The sequence below is a fragment of the Boleophthalmus pectinirostris genome, unplaced genomic scaffold (genome assembly GCF_026225935.1).
Source record: "Boleophthalmus pectinirostris isolate CB_2022bp ecotype Guang Dong unplaced genomic scaffold, ASM2622593v1 HiC_scaffold_7, whole genome shotgun sequence".
Classification (NCBI taxonomy): domain Eukaryota; kingdom Metazoa; phylum Chordata; class Actinopteri; order Gobiiformes; family Gobiidae; genus Boleophthalmus; species Boleophthalmus pectinirostris.
The window spans coordinates 23690343-23710052 of record NW_026571473.1 but is presented as its reverse complement, the minus strand read 5'-3'; the positions used below and the strand labels follow the sequence as shown (position 1 = coordinate 23710052).

The following is a 19710-nucleotide window of genomic DNA, read 5'->3' as shown; positions in this document are numbered from 1 at the left end:
CAAAAAAGGTAAACATTTCTCTAAATGTAGTGTGTCACATGTGGAGCTTTGGAAGGGTGTGGCTGTCCATTTTGTATTACCTGTCTGGTCTAATAGTATAATTTGCTTTGGTGTATGGCATTCATCACATGGTCAGCTTTAGTTTTGTTAGTTATGTTGCCTCTGTTAGTCTATTTGATGACAGATAGAAATAAACATAGTCTAAACACAGACATTAGTTACGTTGCAGTTATCTAACACACATCTATCTCATAAAAGTCTAATCTGTCTTCCGAGCCTGATTGCTGAACAGATAAGCTCAAAGTGTTATTGATGGGGGAGATGTTTTGGCCCTTTAAGTAAGAAGGGTAATTAGCTGTGTTTCCCTGGGATTCACAGAGCAAAGATGCGTATTAAATCAGAACAAGCACACAGGGAATATCACAGCCGTTAAATCACCATAGCTCAATGAACACAACTGCATAAGTGGAGCATTGGGTTACATTAACAAATCACCAGTGTAATTTCAGTTTAAACCATCAATGACTAATAATCCTTGTGATTCAATGCAACAGAAAATTTCCTGTATCAAATGAAAGCCTGCTGGCCAAGTGAAAGGCACACAGCTTGGGCAGATGGACGTGGTGCAAGAGATGTAAACACTATTGTTTCGCAGCTAGACATGCCTGACCTGTATTTATTACATTTCTCATTCATCAAGTTTAATAATTTATTTATATGAAATCATTGATATGCTTAGTGTTTATAGCTTACTATCAATCAAATTAAAGTGTTTATAGCTTACTATCAACCAATGTAAAATTCAGTATCTCATGCAGAATTCTGTAACATTTGACCTAACAAAGCCTGGAAAAGGCCCTTATTGTAATGCTGATAATCACTCTTTAGTCAGATATGTTTTCTGATTAGTGAGTTTTGAACAGTTAAATTTCTTGAATTAACTCTATATTCTTTGTATTCACTGCTGTTTTATACAACAAAAAACTTGCTGACAGCTGTCAGGCTGCAGATGCACATGTCGGGGTCTCTAAGCCCAATCATAAACCTCCATATCCCTCCATAAAGCAGCAGCAGAGGGCTTCATGGGGCACAATGTGGGCTGCGGTAACGCTGGGTAATAAAGTCTGACCTCCCTACACAACACAAAGGGTTAACAGAACATATGCGCGCTGATCACACTGGACCAGGGGCTGGTGCACAGGACAGTCCCCAAATCCTCATGTGTGCTTTTGTAGCCTCCAGGAAGACCGTTTTGTTGACAAACAGGGAGATCTGAATCCCAGATGTGTGTTTAGAGTAAATCCTCTGTCTGATGTAGCATGTGTGGTGTCAGGTTAAGGACCAAGGCTAGCCTCGGGCTGTGCTGGTGAAGGCATTAGCATTAACAGGGACCAGAGAGCTCAGTGCCAGGGTGGACTTTGAGGTTTGGATCAGGTCTGCTCCATGGGCTGGGTATTGTCAGCTCATACACTGCTCCCACAACCACGCCCTCCCAATAAGTGTGCACCAGTTCACCCACTTAACCTTCACAAAACTCTGCAACAGGCCCTGTCTGGCATTCCACAGTCAAAGACACACTTTCCACTGTTTTGAGAGATCAATTTCAAGGATTTTCAAACACATTAGACAGGATTTTCAAAAATGGCTACAATTACTTTTACCTCTGTGGACACTCAAGCTCTCCTGCACTCAGCCTTTTTATATTATTGATTAGTTTCAGAAGTTTTTTACTTTTTGCACAATGAAGAAAGAGCATGAGATCGGGGGTAAAGAAGAAGCAGGTTGATCTACCACTTATGGCGCAAATACTTGAATAGTTTATATTACGGACAAAGCTGGTTAGGCTTGAGATGTTTCCATTGTATAAAGAGTTACAAAGTGTGTCCAATCGGCGTGACATATTACGCTGTAACCTTGCAGCTGCGGTCCCAACGATGTGGTCATAAAAGTTAGAAAAGGCTGCTGACAATAGGGCTGAGATGGAAACTGGAATGCAAAAACCTTATCCTAAGATCAGAAGTTTCTCCAAATACAATTACAAACAAAATGGCCTCAAAATAGGGGAAAAATATGAATCAACTTATGGTGGCGGTCAACAAAAGCACAGTTACTTGGAAAATGGGAATGATTGTTATATTTGCTATAATTTTTGGGATAAGTTACCTAAAACTAAGCAAGCACTGTACTGTATATTTAAAAAGTTGCACTCTCAATGGATGTATTATTTTGCAGAACATGCATTTTGACTTTTTCTGTTTTCCAAGGATACTATGACTGGAAAACTCAATAGCTACTACATTCCATCTTCACCAGGTTTTCCAGAACGTGTGGTGGGGCCTTCAAACCAGAGCTATACTTGCACATATCATATCTCCCACTTAAACAAGCATTCCCTGTCTTTTCCATGGGACAATATTACCAAGAATAACTCTGGTATTAACATCTGAAATTGGACACAAATAAATACTATTGCTAATCTAAGGGCTACATTCCTGCTCAGCTTGCATTGGTCTGGTGTCTGGGTGTTACTGTAACTGGAAACCTTCCACTTACTCCGCAGATTGGTCCAGATTGTTTGGGGATTATGTAGGGCTTTATGTGCGTGGAGGAGAGATGCTAACTGATTTAGCATGTGTTGAAACCATACACCATCTTTTTGACCCCCCGGGTGTCTGCCCCTGCCCCCCTCCTGGCCTGCTAATCGATCCGTTTGGCACTGCAGTGGTATAGTTGTGTGCGTATGTATAAGTCTGGTTAGCAGATGGGCTAGCTTTGTCGCCTTTGTAGCTTAGGGCCCCAGTCTGAAAGGCATTAGCGCTGTCCATCATATATTAATTTCCAGCTTCCTCCAGTGTGGATGCCGATGGTGGCCTGATACAGTTCTCTCTGCCCTGCCCCACGTGCCAGGAGGCGCCGCAGAGGTAACCTGATCGTGTGGGCTATGATAAGAAGTCACTTTGATGAGCCATGGGGACACTCAAAGCAATTTTTACACTTGATGTTTTCATTATAACAAAGGTCCCAGGTAGATTTATGTGCTTCCTCAAGCAATCGTCTCAGATTCAAATCCCAAATGTTGCAGGGAAATGATGTAAGCCAGATAACAAAGACTGACCTGGCATTGTCAGTGATACGGCAGTGCAATTTCTCTGTCACATTATATTTAGGAATTAACAAAAAAAAAACTTATAAATTCACACATATTCTGCTGAGTTGGGTGGATTTTTGAAGTTTTTGCATTAGAAGAGGTTAAAAGTAGTTTTTGCAAGATTGGACCAGTGTGTTGGTAGAGGTCAGTGTTCTCTGACTGCTTCTACTTAATATACATCTACATCTTTTTTTGTTCACACCTTCTCATAGTCTAGAAAATCCAAAGAGGTCATTATGCAAAATGACTCTGCAGATGTTGATTTCACTTCACAAGATTGTAACCATGACAACAGCGAGGACAAACAAAATGTGCATGAAAGAACTCAGTGATTCCTCCACATGTTCATGAGAAGCCTGTCTTCTGTTACATCAAACAAACTTTTGCTTTTGAAACAGAAACTGTCAGAAAATAGATTAATTATACTGGAACATGTGTCTCAAGTATGTGAGACAATGGCATGGTGTTTCAGTTTGTTGCTGGGAAAAATTTAATTAACAATTTTGTAATGGAAAAATAATACATAAAGCAGATTTCAGATGCCTGGTTAGGCAGTTAATTTATATCAATACTTGCATATTAATATAACATTTTATTCTTTTCATTTTCAATTTCAAAATTCCCTTTCAACTTGCAATTTCTCCAGCTTTTCCAGGGAAACCTCGAGGTGTTCCCAGGCTAGCTGAGAGACATAGTCCTTCCAGCATGTCCTGGGTCTTCACCAGAGCCTCCTCCCTGTGGAACATGCCCGGGGCACCTTCCCAGGGACGCGGAACAGATGCCCGAGTCATCTCAGTTGCGTCTCTCGGCGTGAAGGAGCAGCGGCCCTACACAGAGCTCCTCCTGTGTAACTGAGCTCCTCACCTTATGTCTAAGAGAGTGCCCAGCCACTCTGCCAAGGAAGCTCATTTTGACCCGTTTCAGTCATACTTTTGGAATACATTTTAAAATTTTCAACTGTTGAGTTAATAGTGACTTTAAACAGGCATTAATTTTGGTTGATTTGCTTTGTTGAAGGATATATTGCAAGAATTCAAGGTTGTTCCCTTAAATTCCTCCAATAAATAATAACATTAGGAAAATGCCATTACGTGTTCTCAGTTATACTACAATGGGACACAAGTTAAAGAAGGGTTAAGTATTAAGGCAGATGTACTTGCTGTCCACACTAACCTCTGTTCTATGTGTGAAGAAACACAGAGCACAGTTTTGGCCTATGGCTATATCATTTATATGACTTAATATTAATACCATACTGACACCGCCAATAACCATTAGTCTGTGACCGGGGTCAAAGCAAATGTAAGGCCATTTATTATTACTTCTGCATTTTGTGAATTTAAAGTAAAGGTGAAGGCAAACAAAATACTACAATATAGTAGTGGCGACAGAAAGTAATAAGTACTAATAGTAAATAATATTTTAGTAATTTCTGTGACAAATTAAATTGCTAATGATACCTAATTGAATGATATTTTGAAGAATCCATACTCCATAGAAGATTTGAAATATCCGATCTTTATGGAGTCTTGTTATGTGTAAAACATCATGAAGTTTGGACCTCTGAGGGGTTCTAAAAGTGTTTCTTGTGTTGGTTTATCATTTTATTTTTCAGTCTTTTACAATGCTCTTGGATATGTTTAAAATTTGTTTAAAACTCTGATTTTGCAACATTAATCACAATTTGCTATGGTAAATGCTTGTCAGAAAAATTGCTGTTACATATTTTTCCAAAAATCATTCAACCGCAACACTCAAGTAAAATTTTTGGCTGTCCTTCCCATTTTGTCTCGAGTATCTTGTATTTTCTTAATACTTACTAAAGCCTAGTCTCTGTGTCTCTGTGTCTCTTTCCACTCCGGCTTGCGTCTCCAAACTCAGAGCAGTGGCTTCAGCCGGGGCCAAAACAAACAGCTGTATAAAGTTAGCACTCTCCATCAGTAGTCCATTTGTTTTATTCTGTCTCCTGTTTCTGCTTGTTAAATTAACGAGGAAAGTGTGTTGCCTATGACTTTGAATTTAATTTATGTATTTCAGCGACATGCGGTTTCAAGATGTATTTAATAGCTGCACATAGTAAGTCAATGTACAAATATTCAAGTAGTAACTAATTAAAAGTATAAAACATCACCTTACATTTACATCTTAAGTAAAATGTTGTCATACACACTGTCAAACAAGGATAAAACTTACCCAATGCCAACAGTAATGCCACAACTACAACTACTCAAATCAAATCAACTACTAACATCACTCATTTCATCACTCATCATATATTATGATAAAAATACATCAATTCAAAGGCCAAAACTTGTCTAAACTGTCCAATATTTATGATTGCACTAATACAAATTAAGATATGAACCATTAATTAACCTCTGGATTTATATAGCACCTTTAAATAATACCCAAAGCCCATTATATTGCATTATTCATTCACATCACCTTCTGTAGTGGTAGTCACAGTTGCCTTGGGGTAGACTGATGGAAGCAAGGCTCCCAATCTGCACCACTGGCCCCTCTGACCACCACCAACACTAAACACACTCGTGCACCACATTCATACTAGACAATGTGGGTGAAGAGTCTTGCCTAAGGACACAACAACAGTTTTGCCACTGTTGCCCTGCACTGTGGCACCTGGTTTTCCCAGAGGTTTCCAATCCAACTACTAAAAAGACCTGGCCTTGCTTAAAATAAATGAACACCTTTATTTATTACAATGGACTGAATTTGGTGTTGATGACATACTGTAGGTAGAGGTTTTAAGTTTTAGAACTCAGCACTACTTCTTCTTGTGTTTTTGTACTTTTTTCTACACTTTTTTTCACAAGCTGCCACTTCACTGACATAAAACTATGATCAATATTTACAAAAGCAGATAAGTAATAATTGGAAAAATATGAAAATCTGCCATATGCACTTTAAGATACAGAGTTACTCAAGTACATTTTGTCCATAGAGCATCATATACAACACTATATACACATGGGCCCAGCTCAGTACCCAAACATGACACGTGGATGAAGTCAGAGCACTCCGCTGCTGTCAGCCTTTCCCTTGGCACAAATAATCCTCAACAGCCCACTTCTCTTATTTACCGCACCAATATGGCAGCCAAAAAGGGGGGAAAATCCACTCCACTCTTAACACAAAGTACGCTTGACTAAAACATGGCCAAGGCAAGTCACTTGGAGATGAGAGAACCATCAATCATCAGTGCTATGTTGTCAAAGTCCCTGACAGCCCATAATATATGCCATCTCTGAGATCATGACAGCTAATTTTGCGCCACTTCGAAGCTCAGTTAATACATTTGAGCGCGACATAATGTTCTACCACAATGTAATTATAAGCTAAATATATTTTTTGCGTCCTGGCAGCTACTTAATACTGTAGCAGCAGTACTTTTAACGCTAACTTCTCACCAAATGTAGCCCAGTTTGTATTGGTAAAGTGATAGGGGAAGGAAATCTCCAAGGACTGCTCACAAAGTCCTCTGTGTTTAGCAGGTAAATAATCAATGCAGAGCTGTTCCTGTGAAGCAGGAAGACAAACAGCACAAGGCTTTCCTGCTGTGGGTCCAGAAAAGCTGCTGATTTTAAGGTCTGTCTGCTCGGCTGGTGGGCTGCTTTAAGAGATGACCCGCTGAAAAAACACAATCCTGCTAGACTTTTACTTACATCAGCGCTGTAGTAAAGCTCATTGTTAAAAGATGATGTCAGAGAATAGCTGTAAATACTTGAAATAACTGAATAAGATTAATTTGTGTAAAGGTCTTAGATCTGTTATATCAGCTCCAAACCTAGATAAATTGAGATTATAATTCTTAAACGTTGGAAACTATTGTTTTTAGTCTAATTTACACAGCTTCATCTGTTAGCCCTTAGGTCAAGTCTTTGTACATAAATATAGTAAATTAGTTTATCAGTTTCAACATGCTTTCTGGACACATATATTAGGGTAAGCAAAGTATTAATGCTGTCCAAGCAGTTCAGAAAGCCTGAATGATATACTACTGTAATCCGTCAGTGGTCGACGTACACTCCACAGCAAAAGAAAGCTTTTTTAGTTCTTCTTCAAATTCTCATGAATTAAAGAAGTTACTTGGATGAATACAGCTGACATTATTCCATTACCTTTTGCAAATAGGACATTTAATCTCTAATTGTTTAGTCTGCTGCAAATCTTGTTCAATTTTTTGATTAAACTTCACTGTGCAGTTTTACCTTTTCAGTTGTGTCCTGTTTTAGTCCTGGTTTGACCCGGGCCTACGTCTGCTTCTGTGTGCTCTCAGGTTAGGGTTTCATTGCGGTTCTAGGTTGTGTCTCGTCTGGAGAACTGACAGCTTTGGGTCAACTGGCCACATACATGGTCGATAAGGTCACAGTCTAAAGTTTCATTGGTCAAATGGTCACATCTGGAGTGCAAGGTGGCAAGGTGGCAGTGTTGAACACCCCTGCCAATCCCAGTGTGGGCTACCAACAAAACCTTATCCCTACATGGTGTTTATTTTGGTCTATTATATTACATAGTCCATATTTGATTGAGGTTTAGTGCTTGTGCGCTTGTATTGCGCATGTCTTTTTCTCATATAAATCTACTTCTGTTTTCCCATTTTGGCCTGAGTTTAGGTAAAATGTCTCTTCTTATTTAGGTTAGAAATGCATAGTATAGTTTATTAAGATCCCCATTAGCTACTGAAATATCAGTAGCTATTCTTCCTGGGGTCTCCTCAAATTCATTACATACAATTTGTTGTATAACACATACATTTCACACACACAGACACACACACACACAAAATAACAAGACATGAAAGCTCAATGTATAGGAAAAGTAATAAATAAAATGTGGAAGGATTTAAGTGCATGGGGAAAGAGACGGTTAACGATAGGACTATTGCAATAAATATTTTTGAAAATGTGTGTCTGCTTTCTAATTAGTACAATCAGCATTTAATAATATATATTTTAATGCATTATTGATATGATAATTGTTCATACCGGAATCTATTTTTATTAAGCTATAGAGTGCCATCTTCCTTTTAGGGCCTGTTTACACGTGAACGCTTGCGGGTAAAAACTTCAAAATATTTTATCGGAAGTGCATTTTGTTTCGACTGTGACAGTGAGTGTTTTTGGGTCTTAAAAACGGAAAAGTTGAATACGCTATGCTGTAGCGTTTCCATTTACACTGCCCAAGATGCAAAACTCTGGTCAGATCTGCTCACGTCACGTATGCGCTTATGTCACATACATACAGTACACAGAAACATGGCATGCGTACCCAATCGAATTCCATACACTTTTGGCCGCACTGTATGCACGTAGATTTCCTTCTTGAAAACACCCATCTAAATGCGGAATAAAAAGTGAAGATGCGACACCACTTTTGCATCTTCTGTTCCGTCATCATATAAACGTACAGTCGCCTTAGTTAGTATGAATTGATAGTCTTAGTTTACACTTAACAAATACTATATCATGTCGTCTGTCACAAACCCACTTCTGTGTGTTTGCGATGCGTCTGGTCAGCCATGTTGCTCAGGGGAACCACCAACACTTTTAAACCTAAAGCTTACTTCCCCCTCTCCCTCCCTCTCCCTCACACAAAAACACAACAAACTCACAAACCCCAGTCTATAGAAGCAGGGGACAGATTTACAGCCAGTCAGGGTCAAGGGTCATGTGGCTGGATGCTTTCTTGGAGTGGTCTTTTCTGCATTTTTTGTACTTCTTTTCTTTTCTTTGGAGGTGTTGAGTCCGCTCCCACACCTCCCCCTGCATTCCTCTCCTTTGTTTATTCTATATAAATACAATCAGGCCCTTGCTGGTATGGGACGGTTTGCCCTGCACACACATATACATGTATACAGACACACACAAACTCAATAGGTTACAATGGGAGCTTGTCAAAGGCCCACCGTCATGCCACCACTCTCATACAGACACCTGGAAGAGAGGATTCCCTGCGGGCAAAAGCTACACCCGTATAAACTATTCACCACTGTGGCCTCATGTCCACTGCGTACAATACTTTTCACTTTCCTTCGCTTTGTCCGAGTATTTTAAGAGACGTGTGGACAATCTCTAAATACAAACTTAAGTGGACACGTCAGGAGTGAATACAAGTTTAGATTTGAGTTTAAAAGCCTGGGATGGAACATGGACAGGCAAAAAATTTGAAAATGATGCTACAAGACAAGCTGTCAAGAGCTCTTTCTGTCTAATCTTCTTTGTTTGTGAGTGACAACCATATTGTAAAGACTGTCTGTATACATACATTATGATTCATATTGTCCTGGGAAGATCCTTATTTGAGTTAAGACACAATTCCCTAAGTTTTAAACAGATGCTGCGTGTGTGCATATACTTTTTAATATAGTTATAATAGAGACGTGAGTCGTTCGTACAATGCTTACAGTTAAAGAACCATGACATTATTTTGTGAAATAAAACAGTATGTCTAATGTATCCAGTCCTCATAATATTAAATGGGCAACTACAGCAAAATGGAGTCTATATTTTAGTTTAATGTATTATGATGGGAATCTAGTTTATCTGACATCTGTGCTGTATTAACAGTAGGGACAGTATGGTAATTGAATTTCACGGTACAATTCTGTGTCACATTTAGGCGAGCATTAGCAGTGTGAAAACGTAGACGGCCTTTTCCTGCATGAAATGACAATAAAAGAATACGACTTTTAAATGTCCATTGTGGAGAGAGAGGGGAGGAAGCTGGGGGAGGCAGAGAGGTCCGAGTGAATGAAAGAGTGTGTGTGGTCGTGCCAGGCCTGCTCCAGTCTGTTGGTTAGGAAACGGACAAGAATGTGTAGCCATCCCGTTTAAGGCTCTTTAATGAACATCCAGAGGTCTATTTTTTGTGGCGGTGTACACAGAAAGTGAAGCACGCGGGGAAAATGGCAACACAGGAATTTTCTTAACCTTATAATAGTGCTGTACGTTTGCACAGAGGAAGTCAGGCGCAGGGCAGTGGGTGTGTTGTGTAGAGCAGCATGCACTGGTCAAATATAATTAGAATAAGTAACTTACAACGTACTTGATTATGTAATGATGCTGTTTTTGTGTTAGATATGATTTAAATGTTGTAACTTGTGTATTTGTAAATGGATTGTAAGTTCTTGGACCAAGTTCTGTCTTTGTGTCCTTAGGCAAAACACTTCAGCCACTTTATCATTTTTAATGAGGTGTGTACATGAGTGACTGGTGATAAGAGGGACAGATGCCGCAAATTGGCACCCTTGCTTCTGTCAGTCTACCCCAGGGCACTGAGCTTATAGAGCGCATTACAATGAAGAACCAACAGGAAAACAGTCATTGGATTTAACCTATTCATTTTCATCTTTGATTACTGGAGTCCATGACATAAACTAATTCTTGTTTATGGTACATCCCTTTGAATTTTAAAAAAATGCTTTAAAAGTCTTTAATAACTGACAATGCGTTGACAATTTTTGGTTCAGTGAGTTCACAGTCTTAAATGTTGTGTCATATGTGGTTAAAAGCATAACCACATAACGACATAATGACAACAATTATTATACGCGGCATTAATCTTATGTATGTAATAACCGTCAGATGAACACCTCCAGGTTTTATCAGTAAACGTCATCATGTCATGTTGTATGTTTGCACTGTGAGCACTGACCTGTGTGGCTGCGGATGTGGACCCTCAGAGTGCCGTTGCTGGCGAACTTCTGTCCACAGTACGGGCAGATCTTCTCCTTCTCTCCTGTGTGAGTCTGCAATGATGCAACACATGTGCTTATTGTTATGCACAAGCTCAGAAACATTTGTACGCACTCAGAGTTAAATTGAACTTTTATTGAATTTGATGCCTGCTATTGAATGGCTGGATAGGACTGCTTCTCTAAAAATACTATCAGGATTTATTTTTGATGCAAACAGGGTAAGTAAATATAGTATAGTAGACAATATCGATACATTTTTCAGCTGAAACTGACACTGATTACATTTGTTTTTCTGACACCAAACAATAGAAAAGCTGCAAAATTGGGCTAGGACCCTACAAAAGAGACTGTGAGATTGTAAGCAGAACCTTCCCGGTTTAAAAAAGGTCCAATAAAAATACATAAGTGTCAAATTATTCAAATCATGTTGTAATTCTCAACTAAAGAATATTGATAAATTAGTTGATAAATGGACTAACCTACATTTTTAATTGGAGTGTCTGTGTCCGTGTGAGTTTTTTTCATATTGGCGTTAGTTGTTATCAAAGGAATTTAACACACATTATATGGCATACTCATCAGAAACTTACAGCGGTCTCATTTTTTTTTTTTATATTTATTTTCATTTTCTTCAAAGCTGCACTTTCTCATATCCAACCCTGCCAGGAATAGACCAATTGATTTGTGCTGTTAAACTGTCAAACATAACCTCTTCAAAGATTCAAAGCATAGATACCACTGCCCTCTTGACCTCATTTCCATATTCTCCCACAATGCACCAGTACTCCAGTGTGCGGTGTATGGAGATGTTGACATGATGGTGGAGTGAAGGCAGGATCAAAGAGCAGACGACAAATCCCAGAGGACCTTCTCAGACCTTCATCTCCTCATCTTTCTTCTTCTACTTTATCGTCCATACTCCCATAAAGAATCACACAAGGCCAAAGTGCATATCTGTCTTTCTGTTCATGTATGGAGCACAAATGAAAGAACTACATCTCTTTTACTTCATGATTTAAAAAAATCCTTCTGGTATTTTACAGAAAAAGCATCAAAACCTAGCAGATAGGCTTACTCATGCAGAATGTATTCCTTTGTCCAACCTAACTCTTTTCCTTGAATTAGAGTAAAAAATGTTCTGGCTTTTAATTAAACTCAACTTGCAATCAAAAAATATGTAAAACAGACGTAAAAATGTATGTAAGTAAAAATATATATCGTGCACATGGGTTTGAGGCCTTGGTTTAAATTCAGCTTACTAACTCTGGTGCTGTTTGAGACCTGACAAAATGTATAAATTAATCGTTATCATTAAATTGTTTTATTTATCTATTTATCTATCTACATCTATTTCTTCTTCTCATCTACACTACTGAAGAAAAATGTTTAGTCCCACCAGGTCAATCCACTCTCTCCCCCTCTCTCCTCCTGACACATGCTGAACAGTACATGTGAGTATGGAAAATTCAAACTGGGAGCGACAGTTTCAACAGCAGTATAACAATACAGAGCAGCTCCTCTATAGGCCCCCATGGCCCTTGGGTGCCCCTCTGACACCTCTACAGTCTCCTCACAAAGGCAGCTGTCTCACAAACTTATGTCCAGTCTACTGACACAGTAATACACGCTGAACTAAATAAACTAAACGGTGGGAATTTTTCTTTCATTTCATTAATTTTCATTTCATTTTGATTTTCTCCTGATGTTTGCAGAGTATTTTCAGACTTGTCCTGGTTTGAGCCCAGTGTAGTCCAGATATAGACTTGGTTTGGCCCTGTTCTAATCATAGTTTAATCCTGGTTTATTCCGGGTTAAGTCCCAGTAAAAGTAACACCGGGTCACTTTCTTGAGGTGGCACACCATTTGCATGAATCATTGGAAATAGAAACTTAAAACTATACTTCAGAATATTCTCCATGGTGATAGATATGTTTTATGTCAGACTGTGGAAGATTATAGCCAAAGGAAAAACATTCCCATGGAGACAAGCAGGTGGTAGCCCTCCTCTGGGTTAAGTAAAAGTCAGGTTTGTGGAGAATAGATGCAAGCCCACTCACAGTAAGATGGATGCATATTTTTCTAGTGCAGGGGTCTCTAACCTTTTTTCTCCTGTGAGCTACCTTTACAAAACAAATTGCCAGAGAGCTACCAATTTCAGCAGTCGCAAAGAAGCTGAGTAAATATAAGAGCCATGACAAGCCTTAGATGAGGAACAGTTAGATGCTTATAAAACATAAACCATTATCCATTTATCGGTGCCTCAAGTTAGGCATCAAAATTATACATTTACAATGGTGATTAATCAAATTTTACTTTTTATCCACAATACATAGAATTCAGAAATCCCTTGGTGAGCTACTTGGAAGGGGGTGGAGAGCTACTGGTAACTCCCGAGCTACAGGTTGGAGACCCCTGTTCTACTGTCTTCAAGTGTAATAACAACATGGCAAATTTAAGCTTCTTTTTTGTCTATAGGATTGCATAGAGAGGCTTAAATTCCCAAATTATGTGTTGTATGTTAACATGCACAGTAATCATAGTAGATTAAATATACTTAAGATATACTTAAGATTAAAATGTACATTATCCCTTTCATCGAACCATCTTTAAGTGCAGTTGGGTCAGGAGCAGTGGTCTATCATTCTGCCTTGGCCTGAGCCCACTCAAACCTTTTGTTGTGCAGGTGAAAGTTGTTTGGTGACTTATTTTGGACCACAGATGGACTTTTTACAGTAACAGCCACTGGTCATTTGAGAACACAATGTGTCAAAAGGCAGAGAGAAATTTATTGAGGCAAGGTGTTTAGAATAATCAAAATGTTTTTATACATAAAACTATTATTAATCAAATAACACCTCAGTCATTATGAGGGGCACATCCTTCTGTAGTGGCAATGACAGAAGGGGATAATATAATAAAATAATAATAATAATACATTTTATTTACTCAAAGATGCCTATAAACTACAAGTACATGCATGCCCACACATTCAGATAGTACAGTAGACTCACAAACAAGAAACTACTAAACAGGGACTCCTCCAACCGGCTTTGGAGACATGACACAATAAATCAGTCTCGCTTTCAGTCTGGTAATAAAATTAATTAGATATACTATTGAAATTACAGGTTAGCAAATTAAAAAAGTGACTACTACAAAATGGTACGCAAGTCATAATAGTGCAACACTCCAACACAACACCTGCCTCTTGACACAACTTCACCCAAAAATAAGATATTTGAGATGTTTTTCTATGACATTAAACAGTTTAATGTGATACTGGGGAACATTCCCTGCAAAACAATGACATCTCCATGGAGACAAGCAAGTGACACCAACAAGACAAGTTATAGTCAGTTCAGATCTGTTGAGAAGTGACCTTAACTCACAATAAGAATAATCTTTGCAAAGTTGTTGTTTTGTTAAAAATAAATACAGAGTAAGTCAGATTTAGGTTTAATGCCATACAGTGGAACCATCACTTTTTTGTTGACAACTTTCTGCCTGATATAACAATATGATCCACCATTTTGTGTGTATTTTAACCAGTTTTTCTCAGTGAGTGAGTTTTGGTCTCCTCAGAAACCTGACTTTGATCGCGGTTCCAGCAGCCCTCTGTTCCCCTGTTAGCAGCGGGACAGTTCAGATGCCTGTATTCAGCCCTACTGTTCTGGGACAACCTACGGGACATTTCCTTTTGCTCTGTGCCAAAAACCTGTTTGGTTTCAATCTTGATCCAGACTCACCAAAGAATGTTGTCAAATTTAAGCCCCATAATCTGAACCCAGATCAGTTTTAGACTTTGAAACCCTGCGGAGATAATGGACTAAATGCCATTTCTAATCAACACTGGAGCTGAATCCAGGTCTCCATGGGCAGCAGCAGCAAGATGGATGGGCCTGCCAGGTCTCCAAAATCTGTTTTGTACATTAGGGTTAGTAGCTGGTACCAGGGAGCCAAAGTAGAAAACAATGAAGATTTGATTGCATGACAAGTACGGCAGAGTGGTTAGTGGGTAGATGTGTTACCATAGCTGCATATAAAACTTGCTGACTCTGAACTGCTGAATAAATGAATGTGTGGATATTTACTATATTAGTTCTGTTACAAAGTGGCTAATGTCCACGATGTACGTATCATTAAGTTCCACTGTCAATATGAAGACATGAGGTTTGCCTGTATATATTTTTTTTACAGTAGTATAATTGTTATGCATAGTGAAAAGTGCCTCATTTATTTCTTCACTTCAATTTCTGGGAATTCTGAACTAAATCTCTCCAATCAGCAGTTAGAAATCTTTTCTAATTTTCCATAATGCCGCTGTCATTGTAGCTCACCTTCTTGTGGCTCTTGAGCACCGATGGCGTGACAAAGGCCTTCTCGCACAGGTCACACTTGTACTTCTTGTGTCCATCATGCACCACCTGGATATGAACATTCAGAGTGTCCTTCCTCTTAAATGTGGCGTCGCACTGGTCACACTTAAATGTCCGCTCACCTGCAGCAAAAAACACACCATTGTAAAGGAAAATAAAAAGAAGCCATTCGGAGGCCTTTTGCCAGTCTTTTGTTGTATCTGTAAAAGAACGGTCATCACGCACAGCAAGTGGGGACCCAATTTGAACCAGACAGTTGTGTGGCCAAGCAGAGTTTTTCAATTCGCCGGACAAAAGGCTTTACAATGGGCCAGTCCAGTTTTTAAGCACAAGTTGTTCCTTTATTGTGTGAATGCTGAAAACTTGGGCGAAACAAACTGCCTTGTCATGTTGGTAATATCAACAAATCTATTGAAGAAAAATCTGTATAAAGTTTTATTTTGTATCAAGAAGGAAAAACATCCAGAAAAATAGGATAATCACTCATAAAACTTAGGATCTTTAACTCATACTTTGTGATGGTGAATATATGGAGCTGCAAAGTCCTTAATGAATCAAAAACATAGTGATGTTACAACCCAACATAAAATATTCAATATAATTTGCACAAAGGTTGTCAAGAGAACCATTACTAATCAGTGACTAGTACAAAACCTAGATACTCATCTGAAGTATGACTGGAAAAAATACAAAAGTAGTACATTTTACAAAACCATTTTAAGGTTTTGCTCTATAAAAGTACATGGTAATGTTTTTAATACTTAATGTCCTTAGTAGGCCTCATGAAATCAAGCATGAAATTTTAGTGTGATAACATATACCACACACATTTTTTAAATAAAACATTTAGTATAAGAGTATTTATTCAACTTATGATCTTACAAAACATGGCCAAAACTCTGTCTACCATCCCCACCGCAGTAACCAAATTCAGTACAAAAAACAAGGTCAGTTTATTTTACAAAACTCTTCAGATGTCAGATGAATCTCTCTCTTCCTTTTCTTCTCCTGGTTCTATACAGCAGCGGCTCAGGTTTTCGAGTGGTTGTTTCCATTCTATACAGATCATTCAGTTTGTACAGAGCCCAGACCGCATGTGTGTGTTTGGGTACAGGCTCCTATTACCAAGGCCGGTGATGGTCAGCTCAATAAAGTGAACAGCGCTGAGAGACGGGTCCATTGTCTTTACATTAACTGGAAACATTCACTTGAGAATAATGAATGCGGTCCCTGTCCTCACTCGACACACTTCTCACTGGGTCTGAGGAGCTGGATGTTGTCCTAGTATCAAACATGAGCCTGTTCTGTCATCCCCACATAATGTAAGAGCACAACACTGAAAACTGCAAGTAGTCGAAAAACTTTAGTCTAGAGTTACAGCAGCCTAATGAGTTTTCCATTTAAAACAAACCTTGACTTTGCTACAAGACAAGCAAGAGCATTAATTACTATTAAAGTATAAAATGTCCCAAAATGATCTCTCCAGCAGGTCACATGGATCTTTTGGTTTGCCCATTTTTGTGATTTTTTCCTCTCGAAAGTTTCAAGTCAATGCTTTTTGTCATGTTTTGATAGGCATAAGTAACTTTTATCGTTTTGCACCATTTTATATTTTAATATTTTTCAGATTTGTTCCTTATTTGATTTTGGCCACCAACATCAGGACAAAAGTATGCGACCATAGCAGGTAGAACCTTGGGGGTCCCATCACCTTCTTGTTCCTATGGATATATCATTGCTTTGCATAGAATGTTCTGTAATATGACATTAAACAGATCTACCTTACGTTTATTGAATTACAGGTGGTTTTATTGATCAAAAATACTTAGAAAAACAGGCATTCTTACTGTGAGCTGGGTTGCCTGGACACTAGGGGTGTAACCATATCCAAGTCTAACGATACGATATCATCACGGTATGAACCTCACGGTGCGATATTTATTGCGATATCATGGGAAAGCTCACAATATGGTGGAAAGGGTCACAATTAGGGATGTAACAATATCCAAATATTTCAGTACAATATTTTCACAATATACATCTCACGGTACGATATTTATTGCAATATTTTGTGGAGGCTAAACAACTAAAACTGTTAATATGCTTCTTTTTCCTCTAAAAAATGCCTTGACAAGACTTAATCCAAAGGGCTAAGACATAAAAGTGCTTGGAACTGAACTTCTTCATGTAGTCTGCACTGAAATGGAGCAAAGGATCATGGTCTATGTAGTTCCCTCTGTCTTTTTAGCTGTTGCTACACCATAACTCTTAATTTAAGCAAAGAGACTTGTAATTTGATATATTGTGATGGTCCAGGGTATTACTGTGAGAACTCTGACGAAACGATATCACGATATTTCGGTTATTGTTACATCCCTACTTGCCGCAGATCTAACCTGTAATTTGGTCTGGTTTGGTCTCTATCTCCATGAAGAAAAGTATTTGACGGACATCTTTAAAGTATGAATCCATTTGGCGAAGTGCAAGTGGGAATAAAACTGTTACGAGCCAAAATGTCCATCTAAATCTGGACTAAACCATAATCAGGTGAAAGTAGCAGTGGAATAAACATTAAACCATTGAAGACCTGATTAAAACTAATTCCAAAGTAGCTGGAAACGCTAAATCAATATCTGAGCGCCACTGTTGGATTGTTACATGTAATTTAGGCCAGTTTGAACTTAATGACTTCTAGTTGTCCTCACGTTGTCTCTAATTCAGCGGCATTATTCCTTCTCATTGAAACCAGAGCCTCCCGTCCCACATTCAGTGCATGTGTTGATACTTTATCCAAATCCTGGTATTAGATTGCGTGCCTCCTGAGACAAGGACAGGAAATGCCTCGAGCTTTTACAACCCTTTTTGTTATCTCTCTTATACTTCTGTCTCCCCACTATTTATTATGTTCAGGGCCAGCAGCACACAGCCACCAAGCAGAACGCATGGGCAGCACTCTGCATCAGCCCAGTGGGAGGTTGACACAGGAAAGGGATTATGGGATATCTGGGGTTATTGTAAATATGCACAGATTAGAGACTATCAGTGAACGAACATGCTTAGAAAATGTATTTTATCCATCGTCCTTCAGCATGTCTGAGGGGAAAAGTGCATGCATCTGGACAAAGGATTAGGGCAGTGCGTGCAGATAAAACAGAGCAAATAAAAGCGCATTGTCGTCTAATATTTGGGGTTATTGAGGGCATGCATTTAGAGGAATAATGCGTGTAATAACAGGGAGAGAACAATAAATCAATCACTGTAAAATTATCACGTATGAAATGTTATACAACTTGTCTGGAGTTTAAGGCATTTCCCAGGACGCTATGACCAAGATGAGTTTTTGATAGAAACTCTATTTGAAAATCTATTTCTATAATGAGCAGTATGGACTAGTGTTGTCACAATAGTAAAATTTCAAACTTGATTTCAATAGTAAGGAACAGACAGATCCTCAAAACCAGTTTTAATACCACAATCATAAAATAAAAACAATAGAATGTCATTTTCAACGTTAAATCATTATACTTTCTAAAGCCATTTAAAAGAGGTTCATTTCTGTCCTGTGAATAAAACTTTTTTAGTACTGATACCGGCTCAAATGAGTCTAGTTCTGATAATAGTTTTAGTATTGATTAGCATCTGATTTTCTATCATTCTCATAACCCAATATGGAATGTAGGATTTAATGTACCAAAACTTGACAAGTTTGGTGACATCTTCTTTTAGTTTTATGTTGCGTTTCTTCGAGGAGAAATTGGCCATTGCTCAGTTGGCCGTATGTCTAAATCCTTCCAGATGTACTTACTTCTGTATTTACAAATAATTGTTCAAATATCAGATAGCATCAAGCCGAAACGAACTTCCCAGTTTGTAATATTCCAGCCAAAATCAATATAATTTCATATATTGTACCTGTATTTATATTGGGAGCTGTTTTTTGAACAAAAAGTGTATAGTATCAGAGTAACACCCCAACATTATCTAATCTCAAACTGGGGAGAGACGCAGAAACTGGAAACAGCTGGTGATAAGGCATGTTTGGTTTCCTAAGACTATGACTGTTTTCCTGTAGGCTTTAATGGAAACGTCTGTAAATGTACCGAAACACCTCAAGCAGAAATACTGCCTGTTTTAGATATCTGCTACCGGCCTTAAATTTCCAGCACATGTTGATTTTGTTTTGGCTGATCAACTGCCTAAAGAATACCATAAAGCTTTATTTGATAATTTTAGTACGATAAGACAACTGCACAAATTGTGACAGCGCTATCTCATAGATTTGAGGTTTAAAAAGGACTGTGGGTGGTTTTATAGTAAATTTAAATGACATAATTTGAGAAAAATAACAACATATTGCTCCAAAAATATCGGCAGAGCTCATCGGCCATCAGTTGCTCAGGATTCTAAACAATCAGTGTCAGCATCAGGCATGACAAAACCCATATTGGTCAATCTCTAGCCTACCTAAT

The 19710-nt window shown here is 38.5% G+C and overlaps 1 protein-coding gene across 1 annotated transcript in view; it reads right to left on the bottom strand.

Annotated features, from left to right (window-relative positions):
- The window catches only part of prdm5 (PR domain containing 5), a 45539-nt gene that overhangs the window by 13147 nt on the left and 12682 nt on the right, over window positions 1-19710 (bottom strand). The window contains exons 12-13 of the mRNA XM_020918901.2: window positions 15203-15363; window positions 10823-10916 (exon numbers count right to left, since the gene is read on the bottom strand). Of these exons, the coding sequence (XP_020774560.1) occupies window positions 10823-10916; window positions 15203-15363 (255 nt within the window). The remainder of the gene's footprint in view (window positions 1-10822; window positions 10917-15202; window positions 15364-19710) is intronic.